The sequence below is a fragment of the Notolepis coatsorum genome (genome assembly GCF_963971535.1).
Source record: "Notolepis coatsorum genome assembly, contig: SUPER_7_unloc_4, whole genome shotgun sequence".
NCBI classification, from domain to species: Eukaryota; Metazoa; Chordata; class Actinopteri; order Aulopiformes; family Paralepididae; genus Notolepis; species Notolepis coatsorum.
Window position 1 is genome coordinate 142,586 of NW_028174877.1, and position 21,543 is coordinate 164,128.

At 48.2% G+C, this 21,543-nt stretch overlaps 1 protein-coding gene across 1 annotated transcript in view; it reads right to left on the reverse strand.

Annotated features, from left to right (window-relative positions):
- The window catches only part of LOC311232752 (E3 ubiquitin-protein ligase TRIM47-like), a gene marked incomplete at its 3' end in the record, with an annotated part of 141,395 nt that extends 120,408 nt beyond the window's left edge, over window positions 1-20,987 (reverse strand). Inside the window, exons 1-5 of the mRNA XM_084338333.1 lie at window positions 20,753-20,987; window positions 17,613-17,987; window positions 15,028-15,123; window positions 2,221-2,466; window positions 1,467-1,626 (exon numbers count right to left, since the gene is read on the reverse strand). Coding sequence (XP_084194459.1) covers window positions 1,467-1,626; window positions 2,221-2,466; window positions 15,028-15,123; window positions 17,613-17,987; window positions 20,753-20,983 — 1,108 coding nt within the window. The 5' untranslated portion in view covers window positions 20,984-20,987. The remainder of the gene's footprint in view (window positions 1-1,466; window positions 1,627-2,220; window positions 2,467-15,027; window positions 15,124-17,612; window positions 17,988-20,752) is intronic.
- Between the last annotated feature and the right edge of the window lie 556 nt (window positions 20,988-21,543).

Below are 21,543 nucleotides of genomic sequence, written 5' to 3' on the forward strand. Positions count from 1 at the left end.
TCTTCGGTTCAAATAACAAACTCAGCAAGACCGACGGCTTCTCAGTTACAGTGGGTGACAATATTGTCACAAGGAAAGAAGATATTACCTACCTGGGTTCCATCCTAGAGGCAAATCTTTCCTGTGACAAAATGGCATCCAATGTAATAAAAAAAGTCAACCAACGAACTCGATTCTTGTACCGGATCTCCTCACTGGTAAACAAGAATACCCTGAAGACTCTAGCAGGAGCACTCATTCAAGGGTACTACGACTATGCTTGCACCTCATGGTACCAAAGCACCTCAAAGGCGCTAAAAACAAAATTACAAACATCTCAAAACAAACTGGTCAGACTACTGCTTGACCTTACTCCTAGAACCCACCTCACCCCTGCCCACTTTGACAACCTAGGATGGCTTAGAGTAGACGACAGAGTACAGCAACTTGCAATGGGCCTGGTCTACAAGATACACTACACGACCAAGGTACCCATGTACATGACAAAATACTTCCCAAAGGTCAGTGAATACCACGATCACAACACCAGAGGGAGCTCCACAAATCATGTTAAACCCAGATTCGGCTCAAACAAGGGATTAAACACGTTTCGCAATTATGCCACATCAATGTGGAACGCCCTATCCAAAGCTGTAAAGGAATGTGAATCACTACCCACTTTCAAAAACACTCTCAAAAAACACCTAAGGGAGACTGCAACTCGAAACTGGCCCCTGTAAATGTCCGAACACAACCCCCTCCAATGTACAGTAAATTACCAAGTATGGTCTTGTCAATAATCCAATGTACAGTGTTGTTTGTACAGTTGTACAGTGTCCCCCACCCACCCACCCCTCCTACCCAATCCCCCCCCCCCCACTCCTACCCAACCCCCCCCCCCCCCCCCCCCCCCAACCACCTCCAATGTACAGTCCCCCCCCACCCCCACCTACCCAATCCAATGTACAGTTTCTACGCCTAATGTATATGCTCTTTTCTTTCTGGACTCTTTTTGTATCACAAACAGTACTGTAATTGCAAATCTGGTATGTCATAAATGTATAGATGTAGCAGTACTGTCTATCTGTATGTCATGTATGTCATATATGTTACGATGAATTGAAAATGGGGGACCCTGATGTAAACAAGACGAAAGTCTTTCTCTGGTCTGCATCCCCTTAACAATTGTATGTATTGAGCTGTACTGTACTGTACCCATTCTGCAATCTGTTAATAAAGTTTTCATTCATTCATTCAGACAGGTAAGCAAGAATATAAGAAAAATAATAAGCGAGTATTGTTGAATGAGGCCCATTGTTTATATGTTATCATAGAACCTGCTGGAGTGTAGCCTGCATTGACAGTCATGTTTTACGATATATTCATCTCACCTTCTCCTGATATCTTCATGTTTTACAACAGTGTATATATTCATCACCTTCTGCTGATATCTTCATGTTTTACAACAGTCTATATATTCATCTCACCTTCTGCTGATATCTTCGGCCACGTATCCTTCAGGATGTTCATCAGTTCGTCTCTCAGCTCAGAAACAGCATCAGTCACATTCCTGAAGTCACGTAGAGGATGGACAGCGATACTGGGTAAGTCTGGAGATACACTGGGACTGGAGAAGGACTGGAAACCCTGGATAGAGAGAAATTATATTAAACAAAGAGAGACAGACACTGTAACAGTACTGTATATCTGTATGTCATGTACTGTATGTCATAAATGTCCTAATTAGATTAGATTTTTATATCTGTATGTTGTGCATGTCATAAATGTCATTATGAATTGGAAATGGGGGACCCCGATGTAAACAAGACAAAAGTCTTTCTCTGGTCTGCATCCCCTTAACAATTGTGTGTATTGAGTTGTACTGTACCCATTCTGCAATCTGTTAATTAAAGTTTTCAATCAATCAATCAATCAATCAATCAGACTCATTTGAAAATCACCTACAGTAAAACTGTAGTATTTCTGTGTTTTTTTTGCTTCAGATGTACAAATGGCTGTAGAAATACTATAGTGAATCACAATAGAAATAACCATATACATAGTATTTCTTTGGTAAAACCACAGGAATACTAGTGTTTCACCGTACATTTATATTGACTTTACTACTGAAAAAAGTACACAGAAATGTAAACGTAGATATAGATGGTTTAAATATGAAAGGCATATTCAGTAGAAACAGTTAGTCCTAATGCTATCTATACGACTGAATAGCTAGTGAACCTGAATGAAATGGATGTGGTCGTCAGCGTGCTCCAGCTGCTCCTCCAGCTGCTCCAGCTCCACCCCTCTCCTCCTCAGCTCCTCTAGCTCCTGTTCCAGTTGCTTCAGGACCCCTTCAGCCTGACTGACTGCAGTCTCCTCCTGGGCTTCGATCAGGGCCTTCACCTCCTTGCGCCTCGTCTGTATGGAGTCGATCATCTCAGAGAAGATCTTATCACTGGCCTTCACTGCTGTCTGGGCTGAACTCTGTTGAGACACAAAGACATGAATGGACTGCACTTTTATAGCACTTTCTTCTAAAGTTCTTTACAACTTATGCCTCACACACACACACACACACACACACACACACACACACCCTCTTTTATATATAGGAACGCTCTGAGGACCCTAGCTGGAGCCTCATTCAGTGTCACTTTGACTACGCTTGCACTTCATAATAATAATAATAATGGATTCAATTTGTACCGCGTTCTACATTCGTGAGAATCTCAGAGTGCTACAGGATAGACAAAAGTTAAATGAATAAAACAATTTAAAATGAATTAAAACAATTAAAAGGACTAACAACCAGTGAAATGGAAGAACCTAAGAGTAAAATAAAAATAAAAATAATAGTAAAATGAATAGAAGTAAAAATAAAAGTAAAAGAAAATTCAGGCAAAAGCCTTGTTAAAAAGAAATGTTTTAGGCCCCTTTTAAAAACCTCGACGGATTGTGGTGCTCTCAGGTGGATGGGGAGAGCATTCCACAGTCTGGGTGCGGCAGAGCAGAAGGCTTGATCGCCCATGGAGTGCAGCTTAGTCCTGGGGGCTTTGAGGAGGTAGGCTGTGCCGGAGCGGAGGGAACGTGAAAAGGACTGGGGGGTGAGGAGTTCCTTGAGATAGGCAGGGGCACCACCGTGTACGCACAGGTGAGTGAGGAGGGACACCTTGTACTCAATTCTGTGTTCCACGGGGAGCCAGTGAAGGGATCTGAGGGTGGGGGTGATGTGATCATATTTGCGCACCCTCATCAGGATCCTAGCAGCGACATTCTGGATGGTTTGCAGTTTTTTAATGCTTTTGCTAGGAATCCCGATGAGGAGTGCATTGCAATAGTCCAGCCTGGAGGAAACAAAAGCGTGGGCGAGTTTCTCGGAATCTGCCAGGGTGAGTGAGGGGCGGAGTTTAGTGATGTTTCGGAGGTGAAAGAAAGAGGTCTTGCAGAGGTGTTTGATGTGTGTATCATATGTGAGGTGGGGGTCCATTTTCACGCCCAAGTTGCTGACAAGGGTGGAAAGGGGAATGTCCTGACCGGAGAAGGAGATGGTGGTGATGGTGGTTGACCGGACCTGGTGTGGGGTACCGATCAGCATGGCTTGTGTAACTGAGGGGTACAATTCCCTGACTGTATTACTAGATATGATACTTACTACCACTACCTTTGTACTTTATATTCGGCCACCCAGTACTCGGCATAAATATATTATGATAAACACTCTCACGTAGATGAAACGGATCCAACACAAATGTACGAATTAGAAATAGGTCTTTATTTCTACACAGCGATGGTGTGTAGAGCAAGCACTTAATCACTTAATTACATTTATGAATTGAAATAGTATGCACTTTTATGGCAAAGAGTATTCGTCGGTATATCAATAGAGAATGTCCAATCTCTGATGGCGCAGGCGGTAAATATACGACCTGGAATAGTTAAGGAATAACAGCAATGATACTTTAATGATTATAAGACTGGATACACTAGGGGGGTTAATCCGGTCGCTTGTAAGACAACAGGAGTAGGAGGGGGGGGGGGGGGGTAGAGTCTGGCTGCCTCGTCCGGCTAAGGGTATCCTGGGTGAACCCACAGTAGTGCAGTTCAATGCACCAGCGATCCTTGGACCACAGATGAAAGCAGCTGGACTCTCTGTGGGCCGGCTCTCTCCGGTCCACGGGGGAGAGACGTGAAGCGACCTCGTCTTGCAGAGCGTCTCCTCACCTTGCGTCCTCTCCAGGGGGGGGGGTTCCAACACACGGCAGTGTCGGGGGTCTTTATCCATGGAATAATCACTGTACACAAAGCATAATCCGTGCCTGGGAAGGCGGGCTGTCGTCGGTAGAATAATCCGGTATACAGGTCCACTCGCTCGTCGGCTCTGGGGCTCCTCGGATGCAGTCTCACATGGGGTCGACCATCCTGGAGAAGCAGCCAGTTCTCTGCCCGAAACGATGGGGTACTGACTACGATAGTATTCCCACCGCACGAAGCACTATATATTAACAGACTATTATTAGCTTAATAGACTACGTCCAACTCGACGATATAGTGCCAAATATGACTATTCAAATATTAATATACACGATGTCTCAATACCGATGGTAGGCCGAACTTGGCCTTACTCCCACACGTGGCGTCGCGGGGAGGCTTTACGTCTGTGACTCTATTGGAGGGTAAGAAACTGGACTGAAAAAGGAAGTCCTACTTTAGTAGCGCAGTATATATACGCACTATGAACAAATAGTACCGTTAGTGGTGCGGTAGCCAGATTCCTACGCGGAACTAGGACTTGTTCGTACATGTTGAGCGGTACGTTTGAACTGGGTCTGGGGGGTATGGCAGCCTGGCACCAAGGTCTCGACCAATAGTAGAATGGAGACTATTATGGGATGTTCAGTAGGCTAGAATGGATATTCAATGCATATTGTTCAAGGAATATACAAGGGAATATTAGAGAATATACAAATACAATTAAATATATATAATAAATATATATATTCGGTTTAATCTGGCCCTTCACAACAGCCACCCCCTGATTGGTCCCAGACCTAATCAGTTAAGCAGAGACAGATTAATCGCGTTGTCTATTTACACATAAGGGTTTGCTGTAGGGGTCAGTCAACTTCACAAAGTCATAGGGTTATAGGGTCATGGTCATCATCGATTGTGTCTGGGAGTCGGGGCAGTTCTATGAGCCTCGCCACGGGACGGGTGTAAGTGCGACCCTGGACAAGCACTTCAGCTGCTCGGACCTTGCCGTCGGCACCGGTGATCACTTTGCTTACGCGGCCGGCCGGCCACATAGCTCTGGGCAGTGATTGATCAATAATCATGACGACCGTTCCTTCTGTCAAATTGTCTCTCTCCTTTACCCACTTCTGGCGGGTCTGTAGAGACGGTAGGTAGTGCAGTAGGAAACTGCTCCAAAACTTGTCGGCTAATACTTGGCTGTACCTCCACATTCGTCGGCCGTTCGCTTCTTCAGGCCGGTACATTGTCTGGGGTAACGCGGGATCTAGCCGCCCCATCAGGAGTGTGTTGGGGGTAACTGGGTCGATATCCGCCACATCGCTGGAGACGTAGCCGAGGGGCTTAGAGTTCAATGCTCCCTCAATCTCCGTGAGGACTGTCATTTGTTGTGCACTCTCTATGGTAGTGCAATCATCTATGTTGGGGTCTGCGGAGATAACAGTGCTCAATCCACAGAACACAGGCTTCTTATTCTCAGCCTCCTCCTGACTGGCTTCCCTCGGGATAGGCGTGGGCCACTCTCCTTCCGGGAGCTTTAGGAATGCTGGGCCGTCACTGTAGACATTGCGACGGGTGAGGTCATCTAGGGGCATTCCCCGGGTGATGACGTCAGCTGGGTTCTGTTTTGTATCAACGTAGCGCCACTCTGTTTCTCCGGTTAACTCTTCGGTTAAGTCTTGAATCTCGGTGACTCTGACTCCCACGAAGACTTTGTACTTGCATGAGTCCGATTTGATCCAGGCGAGTACTGTCGTGGAATCTGACCACAGGATTGTTCTAGACACCGGTATGGTGAGCTCACGTTGGATGAGCGTGGCTAGGTGCGCTCCGGCTAGGGCTGCGCAGAGCTCTAGGCGTGGGATAGATTGTTGCTTGCGTGGGGCTATTCTCGAGCGGGCGAGGACAAATGCTGTGTAGATCTCTCCCCCCTCTTCTTGGGCCCGCAAGTAGGCTACTGATCCGTATGCGACCTCTGAGGCGTCACTGAAGACGTGTAAGTCCATTTTACATGTCTCTGGCCTCACCGTGGGTGGGAAGTAGCTTCGGCGCATATTAACACCTGGGAGTGAGTGGAGCTCCATCTCCCACTCTCTCCAGGTGGATGCAAGGTGTGCGGGAATGGGGTCGTCCCAGCCCTGGTCCTTGTCCCACAATGCTCGTACAATCATTTTTGCCCTGGTGGTGTACGGTAGAATACATCCTAGCGGGTCATATTGTCGGGCGAGTGTTGTGTACACACTCCGTCTGGTGGTCGGCGCCGCCGCCGGCCTTCCCTGCTCCGTAGTCAGGGGCTTGTGTCTGTAGTGAAGCGAATCTGTTTTGAATCGCCACACCAATCCCAGGGTCATCTCCTGGGCTTCTCCCGGGATTGTAGCCATCCAGGTCTCGCTGCTGGCTGCCTTGTCCTCGGAGGAGAGGCTGCGCAGTACTTGCGGATCGCTGCTGGCCCACTGCCTGAGATCAAAGCCGCCTTTGATCAATGAGGCGCGGAGTTTAATCAGGAGAGCCTCGGCTTCTTCCTGGGTTGAAAGGCTTTGTAGACAGTTGTCTACGTAGAAGCTGTTCTTTACGCTGTGTCGGACCTCTTCGTCCGCTGCTGGGTCCTCTGCTACATGTTTCTGTAGTGCAAATGTAGCACAGCAGGGGCTGCACGTCGTTCCGAAGGGGAGGACTTCCCATTGGTAGATGGCTGGGTGCTCATCTCCTGGCTTCTCTCTCCATAGGAACCGTAACAGGGGCTTGTCCTCCTCTACTAATCTCACCTGCAGGAACATTCCTTTAATGTCCCCGCTGATGGCCACCTTTTCCTGGCGGAAGCGGAGTAGAACGCCGAGTAGGGAGGGGCCGAGTGTGGGACCGGGCAGTAACTCTTTATTCAGATTTTGGGATCCGATCTGGTAGCTGCAGTTAAATACTATGCGGTCTTTACCGTTGTGATGGACCTTGTGGTGAGGCACGTACCACGATTCAGTGGTCTGGTCAGCCTCTTTAATGTCCATCTTTGTGACGTGTCCCGCTGTGATGAGCTTCTCAATCTCAGCGCGGTATACACTCTCTTGGGCGGGGTTCTTGGCTAAGCGCCGCTCCGTGTTCAGCAGGTACCGTTCTGTGGCGTCTGTCTTGGCGTGGAAAGTAGGCATTCCTTCTCGCCGCAGGAGTGGCGTGGCGTATCTCAACACGCCGTTGACCGGGACTCTCTTGGTCCCTGTCTCGAGGAGGTGAATGGCGTAAATGTCATCTTTAGAGCGAATGTCTTTCTTTCCGTTCTTAAAGGGCATTTGTTCCAAGGTCCATAGCCACTCTACGTGTTGCAGGAGTGCGGTTTCTCCCTCTGTGACTCGGGAGTGGAGACATCTAGTGGCTGTACTTCGGTTGAGAGATTTGGCGAGCGGGCCTTGGAGAGTCCATCCCAAACGGGTCTCGACTGCTGCAGGACAGCCTCGGGGTCCGGTATGAACCCGGTCTATCGGGACAATGAGGTCTGCATGGTCGGAGCCTATCAACAGGGTCGGCATAGCATTGTCTATGAGCGGGATCGGTAACTTGCGCAGATGTGCATATTTCTCCATCAGCTTGGCGACGGGGTATGTGTACCGCGACAGTCCTATTTCTTGGCTGGTGAAAGCGTCTGTAATCTGGTACCGTCGCTCAGGCTGGCCGCTTGCTGCGATAGAGAATGAGACATTCTCGCCCTTTATCGTCTTCAAATCTCGTCTTATTGTCCGAATTGTCATTTGGGTTTCGCTTCCCCGCAGCCCTAGCTGGGCCGCAGCGGAGGCGAGCAGAAGGGTCTTCTCTGACCCGTCATCGAGGACGGCGTAAGTGTCCAGGACTTTATTCTGGTAGCTTAGTGTCACACGCACTACTTTTAGGAGTACTCGGGCTCCACTGCTGCTGGCGGGATCGATGTACATGACGCTCGCTTTGCTGCTGGATGGTGCGGGTGAAGGGCGCCGTCTGTTACTGTCGTGAAGTATGTCCAGATGAGCTCCATCGCACTTGGTGCACCCTTTCTTTAAGCGGCATTCGGCTGCCATGTGTGAGCGCGCACAGCGAAAACAGCGCTTGTTGGACTTTATCCATTGACTTGCTTCCTCCGCGTTCAGCTTGGGGAAGGAGTCACATTGCGCTAGCCAGTGTTCTTTCTCACAGTAGGGGCACACTATCTTCCACTTCTCCGTTCTGGAGGGGGTACTGTGGCTCCTGCTGCTCGGTACTGACTCCGATTGGTGCATCACAGTCACCGATCTTCTTCTATCATTTAGTCGTCTGGTTCCTTCTCTGGAGCCAGGGGTGCTCCGTCCGAATGTATCTAGCCGTAGGCTGCTGACTTCTCTCGCCAGGAAGTCTGCTAGATCGAGGAGGTTCGGTTCGGGGCCATTCGGGTCTCGGTGGTCTCTCTGCCGCCTAAAACGCTCCTGTCGAGCGGGCGGCAGCTTCTCCAAGATCCTTTCCACATTTGAGTTGGCGTAAAGTTCATGCCTCCCCTTCTCTCTCTGCGCTCCCAACATCCCTACCAGGGACTGCACTCTGATGGACAGGTCGTCCAGTGCTCGATTGTCTATTGCTGGGGGTAAGCGGTCGATGTGTCGGATCTCCTGGATCACGTAATCCCATATGCGCCCATACCTCTGGTCCAATGCTACCAGCGCTGCTGTGTATGGGGTGGTGGAAGTCGCGTAGGCGAGCGCTATATTATGTGCGCGGGGTACCTTTAAGTGCTTCAGTAGGATGGCATATTTATGGCGTTCATCCAATACATCCACCAACATGGTCTCCAGACACATGCGGAGTTCTGTATACTGGGCCCGCTTCTCTTGGGTGAAGTCGGGTACCATAGGCGTGCCAATGTATGACGCTGACTGTGGATACATCGGCGAGCGTTGGGGGAGAGGCCTCCTAGGCGAGTCTCCTCCCGCTCCTTGGTATGGGCTGGTGCCGGCAGTGTACCATGGCCCGCTTGTCCAGGTGCTGTTCCTCGGTGCGGGTCGTGCGTCGTGCTCACCCGTGTATAGAGTCGGGGGTCTGTAGCGCAGCTCCGCGGGAGTATAGCCTGGGCTGTACTGGACCTCCTGGTCCGGTAGAGTACTGTGCTGTCGTCGGGCGTGGTTCTCCTCCTCTTCCTCTTCGTCTTCAGTTAGGTCATCCAGTGCTTGTAGTCTCTGGTTTAGCCTCTCCACAGGATATGCTGCTCCTTCCCGGTTGCTAGGTCTCGCTTGGACCGGTGGGGGGAGGTGGTCTGTGGGGGGTATAGACCTCGTCTGTTGGTCAAGTTCAGGGTTGTTTACTCGGCTAGGGGATGCCGCCCTGGAGGTGTGTCTAGACGAGTTCCTGGAGCCTCTGGCGGAGGGAGAGGGTGTTGTCCGTCTGATCAGCTGTTCTATTAGTTGCGCTTGCTGTCTGTCGCGCTCTGCGTCCCGTAGAGCACCAGCAGCTGCTCGCTGGCTGTCTGCTCGGTCTCGGGCCACATTCTCTTCCCTCTGAATGCGTCTTATTTCTAGACGTATATGCTCTTCTTCGCTCCGCTGCTGGATCTGCAGTCGGTCGCGTTCAGCAGCGGCGTTCAGGCTGATGAGGAAGGCCTGCTGTAGGGTCCTCTCTGCCTCGCTGGGAGAAGGCGGTTGTGTAGGGGAGCCTTCCCTCGGGGTACTCCTTGCGGAGCCTTGGAGCTCTATCTCCACGGTGCTCTCCCCGTCTCCTTCCGTGCCGAGTTCTCTCTCGGTAGCGTTGTATTCCTCCCGGGACTCATCGGGGACTACTTCTTCAGTACTGGCGGGGTGTGAAGTCATGTCTGGTTCCCACTGGTCCCCACCGTGAACTTGGTCAGTTACATTAGAACCCGTAGGGGCCTCTATGGTCGGGGTAGTCTGGGCGTTGGGGTTAGACATACTTTTGCTTTCTAGTTTTACCGCGTTTACTGTTAGTAGAAGACTAGGTTGTTGACTGACAGCGTAAGCCTCTAAGTACTGAGGGAGCCGTCGTTCGCGCTGCGGGCGTTGGTTAGGAGGATCGTTTCGTGGAGTGTTCATCATAGGCCATTTCAATATTAATAACACTATATTAATATTACACTAATTACCCTCCGGCTCGAAGGACCAATTGTAACTGAGGGGTACAATTCCCTGACTGTATTACTAGATATGATACTTACTACCACTACCTTTGTACTTTATATTCGGCCACCCAGTACTCGACATAAATATATTATGATAAACACTCTCACGTAGATGAAACGGATCCAACACAAATGTACGAATTAGAAATAGGTCTTTATTTCTACACAGCGATGGTGTGTAGAGCAAGCACTTAATCACTTAATTACATTTATGAATTGAAATAGTATGCACTTTTATGGCAAAGAGTATTCGTCGGTATATCAATAGAGAATGTCCAATCTCTGATGGCGCAGGCGGTAAATATACGACCTGGAATAGTTAAGGAATAACAGCAATGATACTTTAATGATTATAAGACTGGATACACTAGGGGGGTTAATCCGGTCGCTTGTAAGACAACAGGAGTAGGAGGGGGGGGGGGGTAGAGTCTGGCTGCCTCGTCCGGCTAAGGGTATCCTGGGTGAACCCACAGTAGTGCAGTTCAATGCGCCAGCGATCCTTGGACCACAGATGAAAGCAGCTGGACTCTCTGTGGGCCGGCTCTCTCCGGTCCACGGGGGAGAGACGTGAAGCGACCTCGTCTTGCAGAGCGTCTCCTCACCTTGCGTCCTCTCCAGGGGGGGGGGTTCCAACACACGGCAGTGTCGGGGGTCTTTATCCATGGAATAATCACTGTACACAAAGCATAATCCGTGCCTGGGAAGGCGGGCTGTCGTCGGTAGAATAATCCGGTATACAGGTCCACTCGCTCGTCGGCTCTGGGGCTCCTCGGATGCAGTCTCACATGGGGTCGACCATCCTGGAGAAGCAGCCAGTTCTCTGCCCGAAACGATGGGGTACTGACTACGATAGTATTCCCACCGCACGAAGCACTATATATTAACAGACTATTATTAGCTTAATAGACTACGTCCAACTCGACGATATAGTGCCAAATATGACTATTCAAATATTAATATACACGATGTCTCAATACCGATGGTAGGCCGAACTTGGCCTTACTCCCACACGTGGCGTCGCGGGGAGGCTTTACGTCTGTGACTCTATTGGAGGGTAAGAAACTGGACTGAAAAAGGAAGTCCTACTTTAGTAGCGCAGTATATATACGCACTATGAACAAATAGTACCGTTAGTGGTGCGGTAGCCAGATTCCTACGCGGAACTAGGACTTGTTCGTACATGTTGAGCGGTACGTTTGAACTGGGTCTGGGGGGTATGGCAGCCTGGCACCAAGGTCTCGACCAATAGTAGAATGGAGACTATTATGGGATGTTCAGTAGGCTAGAATGGATATTCAATGCATATTGTTCAAGGAATATACAAGGGAATATTAGAGAATATACAAATACAATTAAATATATATATATAATAAATATATATATTCGGTTTAATCTGGCCCTTCACAACAGCTTGTGTTTTGGAACTGTTGACCTGGAGAAACCTGTGGTTCATCCACGCCTTAGTCTCCTCCAGGCAAGCGGTCAGTGTGGGGGGTGATGAAGGTGATGATGGTGTGATCCGGATATATAACTGGATGTCGTCAGCGTAGCAGTGGAACGACACACCGTGCCGGCCGATGATGCGGCCGAGGGGGAGCATGTACAGGGTGAACAGCAGGGGGCCGAGGACGGATCCCTGGGGGACACCGCACATGACAGGGTGGTTTGAGGATGTTGCGCCTCCAAGGGAGACACACTCAGTCCGACCAGCCAAGAGGGACTGGAATAAGCCAAGGGCTAGGTCGCGGAGTCCGACATTGGAGTGGAGACAGTCCAGTAGAATGGGATGATCCACCGCGTCGAAGGCTGCCGATAGGTCGAGAAGGACCAGAATGGATGGGGTTCCAGCATCCACCGCCATCAGTAGATCGTTGGTTACCCTGACCAGGGCTGTCTCTGTACTGTGCGCGGAGCGGAAACCAGACTGGAACTTCTCGAAGATGTTGTTGTCTCTGAGGTGTGCTTGGAGCTGCTTCGCAACTACCTTCTCCAGCACCTTGTAAAGGAACGGGAGGTTGGAGATGGGCCGGTAGTTGACGAGGGCCTCTGGGTCCAGGGTGGGTTTCTTCAGGAGGGGGGTGATGATGGCAGTTTTGAGGGCAGGCGGAACGTGGCCAGCCTGCAAGCAGAGGTTGATGGTGCTGGTCATGAGGGGACCAATAGTGCAGATGTTGGCTTTCACCAGGGCTGTGGGGAGGGGATCCAGAGCACACGTGGATGACTTCATCCTCCCGATGATGGCCTCGACCTCACGCTGCGTGGTGTCGCTGAAACAGCGGAGGAGCTGGGAGACTTCAGGCTGTAAGACAGCAGGTGGAGCAGGTGAGGAAGAGGAGCTGGGGAGGAGAGAGCGGATGCCCTCAACCTTGGATGTGAAAAATGACATGAAGTCATTACATCGCTTCTCAGTGGTCTCTCTGTGTGCCTGAGTTTGGTGTTTGAGGAGGTGGTGTATGGTGGAAAAAAGCTGTTTAGAATTACCGGGGCTATTGTTGATGATGTTGGAGTAGAACCGTGACCGAGCGTCCTTCAGGGCTTTGGAGTAGGCCTTTTGGTGCTCTCTGTAGACCTCTCTGTGCACGGTGAGTCCCGACGCAGTGAGGCGTCGCTCAAGGACACGGCCAGCCACCTTCATCTCCCTCAGCTCGCTTCATGGTACAGTAACATCTCCAAACACATGAACACAAAGCACCAGACCTCCCAAAACAAACTAGTGAGACTCCTGCACAACCTTCACTTTAGGACTCACCTAACGCCAGCCCACTTTAACAGTCTGGGATGACTCAGGGTTGAGGAAAGGGTACACCAGCTTAAAATGCTTCTGGTTTTTAAAGTACTGAAAGAAACGGTCCCCAAGTACCTAGTAAATTATTTTAATAAAGTAGGAGATGTCCACAAATACACCACAAGAGGGAGCCCCACTGACTGTCCCTGCCGAGAGTCAGGACATGCATGGGGAAAGACGCATTTTTTTTACTCTGCTAATGTAATGTGGAATGCCCTGCCAACATTCCTAAAACTCCTAAACTCCCCTCTCGGATTTAAATCGGCCCTAAAATCATGGCTCAGCAGCAACTCAAATTGGTCTTAATTGGGTTTTTATCTCTTTTATCATAATTTGGTTTTTATCTCTTTTTATCATGAGTTGCTTTTTTTTTTTTGATCCACTTTTTCTCCCATTTTTCTATATTTTCTCCCATCCCAATTTCGTATCATCCAATTCAACCCTCCCCTGTCACGAACGCTGTTTCTTGCCTCCCACAAGCCGGCTGCAGTGAGGACTAAGTCATACATAGCACAAGTCCCCTCCGGTACTTGAGGTAACAGCAGTCGCATCTTTTCACCTGCGCAGCTCGATCTCTTAGTGTCGAGGAGTAACGCGTGGGAGGCTCACGCTGCCCCCGACACTTCCTGATTCTACTGCGCAGGCGCACCAACCGACTTGTAGGAGTCGCTTGTTCACAACGTTCGATCCCCACCCTTCAGTTTTCCCTCCCCGTAATACGGCCAATGTGTATTACTGCGGACGACCAGCCAAACTGAAAAACAATGTGGAGAGCTGGATTCGAACACGCGAATCCTAGCGTCTCCACACTGGTGGCGAGTGCCTTAGACCACTACACCACCTAGCCGCCCCATGAGTTGCTTTTAAGTGTTTGCGTTTTTATTTAATTTCTTTTAACATTAGATGACTGTATGAGTTTTCAGGTTAGGTGTTTTTGTACTTACTTTTAGGGTGTCCTGTCTGTGTACATGTCCATTCGTGTTTTCGTGCCTTTTTATGTTCCATGTAAATGGACCACAATGGAAAGAAGCCATGGCTTTATTGTGTTTTATCCATTTGACCAGCGTTATGACACTTTTATTGTTAAAATGTTGTCCTACTGTTGTCAATAAAGTATTCAATCACACACACACACACACACACACACACACACACACACACACACACACACACACACACACACACACACACACACACACACACACACACACACACACACACACACACACACACACACACACACACACACACACACACACACACACACACACACACACACACACACACACACACACACACACACACACACACACACACACACACACACACACACACACACACACACACACACACACACACACACACACACACACACACACACACACACACACACACACACACACACACACACACACACACACACACACACACCGAAGGCTGAGGTTAACATGCAAGGCACTAACCTGCTTGTTGGTTCCGTCAGTGTCTTTTTCTTTATTAAAACCATTATTTATTATTATTAAGAGAGTATTTTTTCTTTATTTAGACAGTAAGATGGTGGAGAGGGATGAAGAATAGGGCAGATACAGGAAAGAAGGCTCTGGCAGGATTGGATCCCAGGCTAACAGGGGTACATGTGGTTCCAGAGGTAGGGTCCTAACCACTACACCATCTCTGGGCACAGTGTGTCTTGCTCAAGGACACTTCGGCATGCTTCCAGGAAGAGCTGGGATCAAACCGGGAACCTTCAGATTACCAGACGACTAAATGCCAAAAAATGCATGCGTGTCCTATGTGTCACCCATCTCGCATGTGTGTGTTTGCTGCATGACGATGTAGCAATGTGCTACAAATAAAGACTTCTTCTTCAAAGTCCAGTTTCATATGACCTCACCTTCAGTGTCTCCAAAGCCAGTCTGCGTGCTTTCAGCTCCTTCTCTCTCTCCTGGACTCTCTCCTGGACTTTGGAAAGACTCTCCCCCAGCTGTTTCTGGAACAAATCAACGTAGGAAGAAGAGTTTTAGTTAGGGACTTCATTTAAAGCTACACTAGAGACAGCTTTATCTATAGTGTAAGATTGGCACCCTGTGGCCATGAAAGGTAATTGCATCTTGTTTAAACATGGCAGATGACAAAACAGTAACAAACTAGAATGGGTGCTCGTTGGAGCACATTATGTCCGCGACATGCTATATAGTTGGGAATAAATATGTCCCCCCAATAAGTGAAGGAGGTATGGCATGTGTACATATGTTTTATATTGTCTCTTGTGGCCTATTCAGGAGGTGTGTGAGTCACAAGTGCTTTCTTGCAGTTTGTGGTTTTCATTGGGATTGATGTGCCTTTAGCATACACAAGTTGTTTCCAATAGAAAACGCTAGCGTTTACTCTGACTGCCCAACCAGAAGTCATGTCTCGTAGTGGTGACCGGAGTGCCGGACGTCCCGCGATGATGTCGGGGAGGTCGCGACCCTCTCTGCGCCGCCCCCTATCTCCCTGTCTCCGGCTGTCCCTGAGCAATGACCGGAGTGTTGAATGTCCCGTGATTAAGACGGGGACCCTCCTTGCGCCGCCCCTGTGCCTCAAATAGATTCGCTATTAGCTCTATCTTCAATCTTTCAAAATGTTCAGTTGCTATCACTATCAGCTATATCTTTAATCTTTCAAAATGTTCAGTTGCTATTGCATGCACTCATCTGTGTTTCACTACACACTTGAGTGCATGCTTACCAACTGTCCGTCTGCAACACTACTATCACCAACATCTAAGAAGGGAGATCCCCCCTTGAATGGCCCTTCTAAGGTTTCTCTCCTCCACACTGCCTGTGGAGCATTTTTCCCTATTGTTAGGTTTTAGTGAGTTTTTCCTTACCTTCGCGTGGGGTATGTCTGGGAGTGCTTGCATTCTTTCATTTATTTGCATTTATTTTAAATTTGTTGGACCTTATGGTGTTCTTGTTCTGTTCTTGACTTATTGTTATGTTTTCTTCTTGACTTGTTTAAAGAAGACATGTACGGCCCATGGGGACATTAACGTGTGTTGTCGGGCCTTGTAAATAAATTTGATTTGATTTGATTTATGTCATGATTTCTCAAAACACAACTGAGTAACACTAGCTGGTTACTGGAAAACGATAGATGTGCTTCCAGCCTATCACAAAATGAACTCCTCACTCCCAAAATGTCTAATTTATATATTGTAATTTTCAAAATGATAATCATTGCCCCAAGCTGTTGCAGAGTAAAACAATTGGGCTGTTGATGAGATCGCACTGGGTGAGGCTTGGCCATTGCACTTTGTTTGTGCCGACTCCTGTGAATGCCGAGCAAAAGGCGTCGTCTCTCTGGTGGTAAGAAGGTGAACCATAAACTCTCCTCCACAGAGGGACAAATAAAAGTCAATGGAGACATTCTGGTTCCCACACATGCCTCTGTAACGTTCTGCTTCAAAGCACAGGCTGATCGGCCCTATAGTTTGTGAGATAATGTGCAGATTCTCACACACACACACACACACACACACACACACACACACACACACACACACACACACACACACACACACACACACACACACACACACACACACACACACACACACACACACACACACACACACACACACACACACACACACACACACACACACACACACACACACACACACACACACACACACACACACACACACACACACACACACACACACACACACACACACACACACACACACACACAATTCTAATTCTTTATTGCAACATATACTATAACTGATGTGCCATACAGACCCTCATCTGCACATTTGATTACATTGTTTACCTTCTCAAATTCAAATTCAAATTTTTTATTATTACATGGCGTTTTCACATTCGCCGAAATGCTTGCTTGTGATTGGTCAATAGCGCGCGTCAGAGGTCCGATATTGCCCGATAACGGACCTCTGTGGAACAATAATGACCGCTGTGCGCAGCTGTTCGCAATCAAGCCCACTGACATCAGTGCAATCAGACACTGCCGGCTGCTGGGGAAGCTGCCAGCGATGACAGGGGGCGGAGCAACGAGCGGAGCCAGAACCAGTGTTGCGAGTCGATGTAAAATGAATTAGGTATATTGTTAGTAAGTTAGCCATGTAATAAGCGGGATAATGTATAGCTATACTCGGTCATCATCGCAAAATAATTGACCTTCACTGACGTTTAAAACACCTCGCCGAGGCGGCTCGGTATTTTAAACGACGTGTCGGTCAATTATTTTGCGACAATGACCTCGTAGCTATACATTATCCCTTACTTATACTTCTATTGCCTATATTTATGTCTTTCTACTATTACCCTACCCTGTGCCAGGTTGTGGTCTATTTTCCTCAGTAATCGTTTCACTTGTGTTTCGTGATGATCTAATTAAACACCTTGGTTCATTGTGGACCTTCCTCATTCTTTAAATGTGATCTTCGTCATGAAGTAGATGTTCTGGTCCTACCTGTTTCTCAGTCCTCTCTGCTGCAGCCGACACCATGTCGTGGCCTTTATGTTCATCCATGACGCACAGCAGACAGATACACTGCTGGTCCGTACGACAGTAGACCTGCAGCAGCATGTTGTGACGAGAACACATCTTGTCCTGCAGTCGGGCCGTGGCTTTTACCAGCTTGTGCTTCTTCAACACGGGGATACTGTGGTGAGGTTGGAGGTGGGTCTCGCAGAGAGAAGCCAGACACGCCAGGCAAGACATGAGGGCCTTGTGGCGTCTGGTTCCAGTGCAGAAATCACAGGCCAGGTCTCCTGGTCCGGCGTAGGTCAGAGCAGCAGAGGCAGAAGCCTGCTGGCCCCCTGTCCTCTTCAGCTGCTCCACCACCTAGGAGGACAGAAGGAGGACGGCTCAGTCACTGACAACAAAACAAGGAAAACAATACATCTGCAATAAGAAATTACATGTGTTTCTGTCTCTCTTTATGTACATGGGGGGGGGGGGGGGGGGGGTCAGTCCCTATACGCAAAACTGACAATCAGAGATATTTGTTGTTATTGAGTCTACTATTAGCATAAGCTGTTAGACAGCAGCTACAGGGTGAGCTGAGTGTGTTCTAGCTATGAATCAACAGCCACGTCACTGGACTGAATATCAACACCTCACTATGGTGCAATAAGAGGGAGGGACCCTGTTAGTATTCAGAGACTCCATTACACTCTGCTCTGTCTGCAAAGCCAGCGCCTCTGCTCTGCCGCCAGAGCCAATCACTGAGGGACACAGCAGAGATAGAGAGGCACAGGAGAGGGGGGGGAGAGAGAGAGAGAGAGAGAGAGAGAGAGAGAGAGAGAGAGAGAGAGAGAGAGGGGAGAGAGAGGGAGAGAGAGAGATAGAGAGGGGGAGATAGAGAGGGGGAGATAGAGAAAGAGAGGGAGGGGGAGAGAGAGAGAGATAGAGAGGGTTTGATTGATTGATTGAAAAGTTTATTAACAGACTGCAGAATGGGTACAGTACAGTACAGCTCAATACATACAATTGTTAAGAGGATGCAGACCTGAGAAAGACTTTCGTCTTGTTTCCATCAGGGTCCCCCATTTTCAATTCATCATATGACACACACGACATACAGATAGACAGTACTGCTACATCTATACATTTATGACATACCAGATTTGCAAATACAGTACTGTTTGTGATACTAAAAAAATCCAGAAAAAGAGTGTATATACATTTGACATAGAAACTGTGCATTGGAGGAGGTTGGGTAGGTGGGGTGGGGCTGTACATTGGAGGTGGGGGGGGGGTTGGGTAGGGGGGGGGGGCACTGTACATTGGAATACTGACAAAGCCATGCTTGGTCTTTATTGTACAACTGGGTTAGGACATTTGTAGGGGCCAGTTTCGAATTGTAGTCTCCCGTAGGTGTTCTTTGAGAGTGTTTTTGAAGGTGGGTAGTGATTCACATTCCTTTACAGCTTTGGGTAGGGCGTTCCACATTGATGTGGCATAATTGCGAAACGTGTTTAGTCCCTTGTTTGAGCCGAATCTGGGTTTTACATGATTTGTGGAGCTCCCTCTGGTGTTGTGATCGTGGTATTCACTGACCTTTGGGAAGTATTTTGACATGTACATGGGTACCTTGGTCGTGTAGTGTATCTTGTAGACCAGGCCCATTGCAAGTTGCTGTACTCTGTCGTCTACTCTAAGCCATCCTAGGTTGGCAAAGTGTGCAGGGGTGAGGTGGGTTCTAGGAGTCAGGTCAAGCAGTAGTCTGACTAGTTTGTTTTGAGATGTTTGTAATTTGGTTTTTAGTGCCTTTGAGGTGCTTTGGTACCATGAGCTGCAAGCATAGTCGTAGTACCCTTGAATGAGTGCTCCTGCCAGAGTCTTCAGGGTATTCTTGTTTACCAGAGAGGAGATCCGGTACAAGAATTGAGTTCGTTGGTTGACTTTTTTTATTACATTGGATGCCATTTTGTCACAGGAAAGATTAGCCTCTAGGATGGAACCCAGGTAGGTAATTTCATCTTTCCTTGTGACAATATTGTCACCCACTGTAACTGAGAAGCCGTCGGTAGGGGGAGATAGAGAAAGAGAGGGAGGGGGAGAGAGAGAGAGAGAAACAGAGAGAGAGAGAGAGAGAGAGAGAGAGAGAGAGAGAGAGAGAGAGAGAGAGAGAGAGAGAGAGTGAGAGAGAGAGAGAGAGAGAGAGAGAGCAAAACATCCTCAAACCTTCCCAGTTCTTCACCAAATCACCAGACAATGCGCATCATGCCCTCGGGAGAGATTTGGCCCGAGAATACACAGTGACAGAATACCTGAGCACTGTGACTGATCCAAAACTAAGGAGATCCTTGACTAGGTACAGACTCAGGGAGCACAGCATTGCCATAGAGAAAAGCCACCATATAGGCAGACCTGGCTCCCAAAAGAAGACAGACTGTGCACCCACTGCACACAAGATGAGGTGGAAACCGAGATACAGTACACTTCTTAACAACCTGCCCACTATACCAAGACATCAGAGACATATACTTCCCACAAATTGCAAACACCCAAAGAGAGTTTGAAGACATGGCATATAACTCAAAACTCCCATACCTACTGGGTGAAATACAAGAATGTGCGAACACAGCAGCAAGATTTGTGAGCTGCTGTGACAAGAAAAGGACATCCAACAGAATACAACCACCATAAAGACTGTGAATCACACAAATATTCCTACACTATCCGCACCATACTGATCTCAGCTGTTTCATTGTTTTGTTTAGTTTGTTTTAACACTGGCTTTGGCAATGTAAACATATGTTTCCCATGTTAGCATTGTTATTATCGCACATTCACAAATGCCCTTATGTTTAAAATGTTCCTAGAACAAAAAGCTCAATATCCTGCACAGGAAGAAAACACCTTTTTTTACTTTTAAAACAACATTTTGACACAAACCTTTTAGTAAAGACACTGAGAGCCCTCCCCCAGTTTTGGGCCATAGGTCATCTGTTCCCCTCTTAAACTGGTAAATGGTGCATTTATATAGTGCTTTTATCCAAAGCGCTTTACAATTTGTTCCTCACATTTTACCATTCACTCACACATTCACACACTGACGGCAGAGCCATGCAAGGTGCCAACCTGCTCATCGAGCTACCCACCTCCGCCAGCATGGTGTTTCTCTTTAGTACAAGCCTGGGATTGAAGCTCTGACTGCACTGGGGACAGCTGTAGACTCCCTTCTTCTCAGCCTGGTCCCAGCAATCTCCAATACAGCTGCTGCAGTAACTGTGTCCACAGGGGATCGCGACTGGTTCCTTAAGAAGGTCCAGACAGATAGAACAGCAGAACTGGTCCTCGTCCAACACAACCCCCTCCTGCTGTTCGGCCATTGTACCCACGTCGCTCTCTCTCAGACAAGAGACTGTCGTAGGTATTTTAGGCAGAAATAACCAAATAAGTCTGGACACACCCACGGTTCAAGACAGCTCGTCAAACTGGTTTTTGTGAGACAATGGGTCACAGGGTAGAGTGAGTGAGTTTTGTGTCACATGACATGAAATGTGTTTCTTGTTTGAAACCCAGTCAGGTGAGTCTCTTGATGTGTGTGTGTGTGTGTGTGTGTGTGTGTGTGTGTGTGTGTGTGTGTGTGTGTGTGTGTGTGTGTGTGTGTCTGTGTGTGTGTTTGAGTGTGTGATTGATTGAATGTCTCGGCTAGAGACATTCGCCCTACAGTATATTGTGCCATGCAGTGCATGTGTGCACTATCTGTTGTATATAATATATTTTAGGCAGTTTCGTGGCATGAATTGCATTTCGCTGTAGACCGCAGCAGTTGGTGATATAAATATAGGCTATATTTCTATCACCAGCTGCTGCGGTCTACAGCGAAATACAGCGAAATGCAATTCATGCCACGAAACTGCCTAAAATATATTATATACAATATATT